General features: G+C 57.2%; 1 protein-coding gene across 1 annotated transcript; it reads left to right on the forward strand.

Annotated features, from left to right (window-relative positions):
* The first annotated feature begins 1,968 nt into the window (after window positions 1-1,968).
* Window positions 1,969-5,155, forward strand: NKX6-1 (NK6 homeobox 1). Its single transcript, XM_053975913.1, has 3 exons — window positions 1,969-2,578; window positions 3,225-3,397; window positions 4,371-5,155. The coding sequence occupies exons 1-3, from the start codon at window positions 1,969-1,971 to the stop codon at window positions 4,620-4,622; spliced, it is 1,035 nt and encodes a 344-aa protein (XP_053831888.1). The 3' UTR covers window positions 4,623-5,155.
* The last annotated feature ends 1,426 nt before the right edge of the window (window positions 5,156-6,581 follow it).

The raw sequence follows: 6,581 nt of genomic DNA on the forward strand, positions 1-6,581 counted from the left end.
TTTGCGAAGTGACAAGAGGACAAAAAAAAAAAAAAAAGAAAAAAAAAATTCAGACTCGAAGATTTAACTCGAGCTTCCCGGAGGGGCCCTTCATGTGGCTGTGCCGAAGTTAAGGCGAGGCAAGATCCTACGCACCATTTCTCCAAGTGTATTCTGCAGATTTATAATTTAAACTAAAACAATTCAGAGCAACAAGGGATTATTTAGAAATAGAAGGAAACATCGTTGCAAGTAGAGGACCAACGTGCTTCTGCTTTAGCCAAGATTCGTAATTAAAATAAAATTAGTTTTCACATCATCCCGTTTTTCCACTCTCGAGGAAAATAGAGTTCCCCACAGGTACAACACATGAGCACAGACAGCACAGGGTAAAAATTGTTCAGAGTGATTTTGCATCACTCTTCCGTGGACTGCTCTTTAGGGGACAAATAAGTTTTGTTTTTTTTTTTTTTTTTCCTTGCAGCCTTAGGCTACGGGAATTGCTGTGAGCAGCCGGGGGCGCTGGGCACAAGTGTCCAGGGGGCTCGCTGTTACCGAGCGCCTCGGGTGTACAGCACCGGGCAGTGCTCGGGCCGGAGGGGCCGGGCCCGGCGGCACCAACACCCGGTTCCAGAAGGGACAGAGAGCATCCACACGGTCCAGAGGCGTGCGGGAAGGGCCGAGTCAGTTCACAACACCCGCATCCCAAGGAAACGCTCTGCTCTCTGGAGTCGCTCCCAGGGCACTGAGACAGAAGGACAGAGAGAGAGAGAGAGAGAGAGAAAGAGAGAAAGGGAGAAAGGGAGAAAGAGAGGGAGAAAGAAAGGGAGAATGAGAAGGAGAAAGAAAGAGAGAAAGAGAGGGAAAAAAGGAGAAAGAGGGAAGGAGAAAGGAAAGGAAAGGAAAGGAAAGGAAAGGAAAGGAAAGGAAAGGAAAGGAAAGGAAAGGAAAGGAAAGGAAAGGAAAGGAAAGGAAAGGAAAGGAAAGGAAAGGAAAGGAAAGGAAAGGAAAGGAAAGGAAAGGAAAGGAAAGGAAAATGTAGAAAAATAAATTACAATTAAAGAAACAAAACGTAAAAGAGAAAGGAAAAAACAAAGGAAAAAGGAAAGCAAGAAAGAAAAGGAAAAAAGAAGAGAAAAATGAGAGGAAAAAAAGGAAAGCAAAAGGGAGAAAAAGAGGGAGAAGAAAGAGGAGAGGAAAACGGGTAAACAAAAGGGAAAAGTAAAAGGATAGCAAAAGGGAAAGGAAAGAGAGGAAAAGGAGAGAAAAAGGGAAAAGATATAGAAGAGGAAAGAGGGAAAAGAAAAATGGAAATGAAAAAGAGGAAAAAGGAGAGGGGAAAAGGAGAAGGGGGAGAAATGAAAGAAAAGCCGAGAGAAGAGAGGAGAGAGGAGCCAGGCGAGCCCGAAGTTGGCGGCAGGGCGGGCACGACGCGGGTGGGCAGGGCCGGCTGCCGCCCCGCCCCCGCCCCGCCGCCGCCGCCGCCGCCGCGCCCGCTGCCGGCCGTGCCCCCGCTAAAGGAGGCAGGGAGCGGGGCGGCGCGGCAGTGCGCCCCGAGCCGCGCCCGCAGCCCCGACAGCAGCCGGCAGGAACCGCGCCGGGAGGGATGCGGGGCGCCGGGAAGGAGGCGAACGAAGGGACGGCGAACGCGGCCCCCGCGCCGCTGTGAGCCCCCGGCCGCTGGCGGGCAGCGGGAGCGGCGGTATATCCGTGTAGGCGCACGGCCGCTGCGCAGACACACGCATACAGCCGCCGTCCGACAGCACCGCCGCTTTCCGCCCCGGGAGCGTCCGCCGAGGCGCAGCCCCGATGCCCGGCGGGACGGCGGGGCCGCCGCTCGGGCGTGTAGCTCCCCTCTAGAGGCGGCGGCCCCCGCGGGCTGGATGCGCGTAGCCGGTGCGGGCGGCACCCCCGGGCCGACCGCCGGGGCCCCGCGGCGCTAGGGGCCGTCCGGGCCCCCCGCCCCGGGCCGGCGGCGGCGGCACGGGGATGCTGGCGCTGGGGCAGATGGACGGCGCGCCCCGGCAGGGCGCCTTCCTGCTGGGCAGCCCGCCGCTGGCCGCCCTGCACAGCATGGCCGAGATGAAGGCGCCGCTGTACCCCGCGTACCCCCTGCCCGCCGGGCCCGCCTCCTCCTCCTCCGCCTCCGCCTCGCCCGCCTCCGCCTCGCCCTCGCCGCCGCTCGGCTCCCCCGGCCTCAAGGCGCCCGCCGCCTCCGCCGCAGCCGCGGGCGGGCTCTCGGCGCTGGGCACGGCCCCGCCGCAGCTCTCGGCCGCCACCCCGCACGGCATCAACGACATCCTCAGCCGGCCCTCCATGCCCCTGCCGGGCGCCGCGCTCGCCTCCGCCTCGCCCTCCGCTTCCTCGGCGGCGCCCGCCGGGCTGCTGGCTGGGCTGCCCCGCTTCGGCAGCCTCAGCCCCCCGCCGCCGCCGCCGCCCGCCCTCTACTTCAGCCCTGGGGCCGCCGCTGCCGCCGCCGCCGTGGCCGCCGGGCGCTACCCCAAGCCGCTGGCCGAGCTGCCCGGCCGGACGCCTATCTTCTGGCCGGGGGTGATGCAGAGCCCGCCGTGGAGGGACGCCCGCCTCGCCTGCGCCCCCCGTGAGTACCCAGCGTCGCGGGGCAGCAGGGGGGAGAGGGCGCGGGCAGCCCCGGTGGGAGTCCGCTCCCGGTGCTAGGGAGTCCCCGCGCCCCGGCATCGCTGTGAGACCCTCCTGCCCCTCCACCCAGGGCCCGGCCGTAGCCGAGGGGGCTGGCTTTGCCTCGATATCTTCTGTTTTCGTTTCTTAAGTTCGTTTTGCTTTCTCCGTCCCGTCGGTCAGCACAAAACTCTGTAATATGTCGCCGATTATCGCCGGCGAAAAGCGGAGCCCTCCGAGGGGAAATTGCCCGCGCTGCCGCCGTCGGTGCTGGGGACTCTCCGGGCCGGGGTTGGCTTTAGGGGCGCGCACAAACTTTGCGCGAGCAGGACTTTCTGCTACCACCCGCTCGCACCGGCCGCGGCTTTTTTTAGAAAAAAAAAAATCATTTGCCCGCTCAGATTTTTGATCCTTAAAGGAAAAATAATCAGGGAGAGCCGAAAGGCCAGAGTGGTCGCCTGGCTTAGACAGTTTTCTTACACACGCACCCCCCCGCGTAGAGACCCCCTCCGTCCCCTGGGGCCGCTTGAGAGTGAAGCGCTTTCCCAAATCCGTAGATTAACTTGTCTGTCCCTGCCTTCCCTTTCTCTCCCCCCTCCCTTCGCCAGATCAAGGCTCAATTTTGCTGGATAAGGACGGAAAGAGAAAACATACAAGACCCACTTTTTCTGGCCAGCAGATTTTCGCTCTGGAAAAGACTTTTGAACAGACGAAATACCTGGCGGGCCCGGAGCGAGCCCGACTGGCCTATTCCCTGGGGATGACGGAGAGCCAAGTAAAGGTGAGAGCAACGGCTCACGCACCCAGTGGTGCGGGGCTGGAGGAGCGGGGAACAAAAGGGCCCCACTGCGGAAACGGGGTCCATCTGAACCAGCCGGAGATGCTGCGGGCTAGCGTGGCCGAGCCCGCGGGCACACGGCGAGGGCTTCCCCGGCAACTACCGGCATTTCTCCCCTTATTGCCTTACTGCGGGGTCGAGAAGGTTGTTTTAAAGCATTTTAAAAACCAATCAAATTGAACCAAACAAACCCAAGCAAGACTGAGAAGCCCTGAACACCACGGGGGTGGCCAGTGTTCTGGGAAAGCCGGGGAAAGGGTGATGTTAGGGTGTCGCACTGCCGCGCCCGCACTCTTAGGTTTTGGTTAAAACTCTGTGCTTTGGGCAAAGCGGAGGTGTGAGGGGTTGGGAGAGCGGGCTGAGCTCCCCGAGAACATGCAGGGGCGTTTGCTTGGCGGACTGGGCCAGAGGGGCCCCTCGGCGGTGCTCACGCTTTCAGTCTGATCTGCAGAGCCTCCTTTGTCACGGGCAAATACGTCCCGATGGCTGCGAATAAATTATTGCAGCTTCTACAATGAAAATGCCCCCCTCCTGTGGCAGCGCCCTGCCGGAGAGTAAATACATCTGGCGGGGCAGGGGGGCTGGGAAAGGAATCAGCCCCAAATGTGTGTTTCCCAGCCCCAGGCAGGATGGCAGGGAGCGGCCCGGGCCCGACGCGAGCCTCGGGGGAGCTGGGGACGGCTGTTGGCCCACGCTGGGTGGGCCCCGCGCCGGGCCGGGTGTCGGCGGTTGCCGGGAGCGCGGTGCCGCGGGGATCAGCCCCTTTCGTTGTGGGGAAATTGCCCAAAGGGCGGCGAAGCGGAAATCGCTGCCGCACGCCGGGAATGGGGACTGGCGGGGCAGCAGGGTGGGAGCGGCCCGGTCCAGCCGCCGCAGGTGGCCGTGCCGGTGATGGTGACGGTGGCGGCGGGGGCAGGTCTGGTTCCAGAACCGGCGGACCAAGTGGCGGAAGAAGCACGCGGCGGAGATGGCGACGGCAAAGAAGAAGCAGGACTCGGAGACGGAGCGGCTGAAAGGCGCCTCGGAGAACGAGGAGGAGGACGATGACTACAACAAACCCCTGGATCCCAATTCGGACGATGAGAAGATAACGCAGCTCCTGAAGAAACACAAGCCGGGGGGCGGCGGGCTGTTGCTGCATCCCCCGGAGGGGGAGGCCTCCGTCTAGCCTGCTTCGCCCGCCGCCGTTTTAGGAGATGTACAGATCTATTTTTCTAGACTCTACGCGCCCGGGAGGAGGAGGAGACGCCGGAGGGGGAGCAGAGAGGACTGCGGGCAGCGGGCCCCGGCGGGCGCGCCCGGTCCCCGGCGCCGCGTGTAGGGTGGCGGGCGGAGGGAAGCGGCGGGGGCTGGCCCGGCCCCCGGCCTCGCTCCCGGCCGTGCGGCGGCCGAGTCTTTGCCGGCTCTTTGTAAATAAACCGTGAGTCACCGCGACTATAGGCGTTCCTTACTGTGAATATTTAAAATGTAATATACATTCTTTTTTTTTCGTACAGCGGGGGCCGGGGGTGCAGCCGTCCCGCCCGCCCCGCGCTCTCCGGCAGCACCGGGGGCACCGCAGGAACCCCCGAGACGGCGGCAGCGGGGCCGCTGAGGAAAAAGCCGCCGTGGCCGTCACCGGTTCCTCCCTCGGGCCGAAACTGCAGCGGCCCCGCGTGCTATTTATTAGTATTTTTGAAACACTTTCTGTTGCGGTCGTCGTGCAAGGGACGGGGGGGCGGGGAGGGGGGGGGGGGGGAGGGCGGAGGGACAGAGTTTGCTTTCATTTACACCGTTTCCAATCAACCGCGCGTTGAAAAAGTAGCTGGTGGGAATTGTCACAACCACTGTCAGTCAAAGTATAAAACTCATTTAGTTGCTGTATTTGAATTTAAAGTGTGTTTTCTTTTGTATTATATGGAATACTAGAGAATGTAAATTGTTTTTTCTCTTTTTTTTTTAAAGCTAATAACGATGATATATCGTGATATAGCATCTTAACATTTATTAATTTATATTAAAAATAATTCGGTTTGTAAAGAGAAGACAAACCCTTTGCAAGACCAGTTAAATGTAATGCACTTTCTGTTAAAAACAAACAAACAAACAAAACAACAAAACGATAAATCAATTAAACCAGTTTAAAGACGTCTGCTGCCTTCACTAAAGGGTACAGATAATCTCATTTTATCAGAGATGAAATAATGAAACCACGGTACAGGGGGAGGAAAAAAGAGATAATTTTCATGGTCTTTTGTTGATACTTAGTAGTAGGGTTTTTGGTGTTGTTTGGTTTGTTTGAAGACTTTTGCTGTTTTGTTTTGGCGCCTTTTTTTTTTTTTTTTTTTTTTTTTTTTTTTTTTTTTTTTTAATATTCAGGTTGACCGTTTTGCTGTGGGAGTTCAAGAAGGATACAAATAAAATAAGCCGCTGGTTGTTTGGGGACGTGAGCAGGCAGGTATTTTCCACCCGACCACTGGAGAGGTTCGGCTCAGCCTAAATTAGGCTGTTTCAACTTTCTCAGAGGCGGGTGACGCAGGACTTTATTAACGGCAGAGTGTTACCATTATTGTGGGAAACAAACCGTTTTCCAAGAAGAAAACAGTGGATAAAATAAGATCCCGGGTAAGCGTCTAGAACAAATAGACCCAATACCAGAACAACTGGTTTAAATTGAAACTCATTATCTGACGCGATCATTTCCATATCTAAACAGTCCAGAAACAATTGCTTTTTTTTTTTTTTTTCCCCCTTTTCTTCCCAAGGACCAGCATAGCAAACAGAATCGCTGATATGAGTGAGAAAAGGGGCCAGCTATTCTGGAGGAAAAAAAAAAAAACCAAAACAAAAAACCAAACAAATTATTCTATTTGTGAATAATTTTCTAAACAGAAAAAAAAAAAAAAAAAAAAAAAAAAAAAAGAAAAGAAATAGAAGAAGAGGTAGAGCGGCTTTTTATTCCTCTTTCGGCTTATACAATGCCGGTGCCGGGAGGAGGGAATGAGCCCGGCGCTCTGCGGCTGCCTCAGCGCGGCTGCTCCGGCTCTCCCTGGCCGGGGTACCGGGGGCTGCCCATCGTCCACCGACACTCCCACCCCCACCCCCATCTTTCCCGACTAGTTTTAAAGGCAGGAAGGGAAAGGCCGTT

The sequence above is a fragment of the Vidua macroura genome, chromosome 4 (genome assembly GCF_024509145.1).
Source record: "Vidua macroura isolate BioBank_ID:100142 chromosome 4, ASM2450914v1, whole genome shotgun sequence".
Classification (NCBI taxonomy): Eukaryota; Metazoa; Chordata; class Aves; order Passeriformes; family Viduidae; genus Vidua; species Vidua macroura.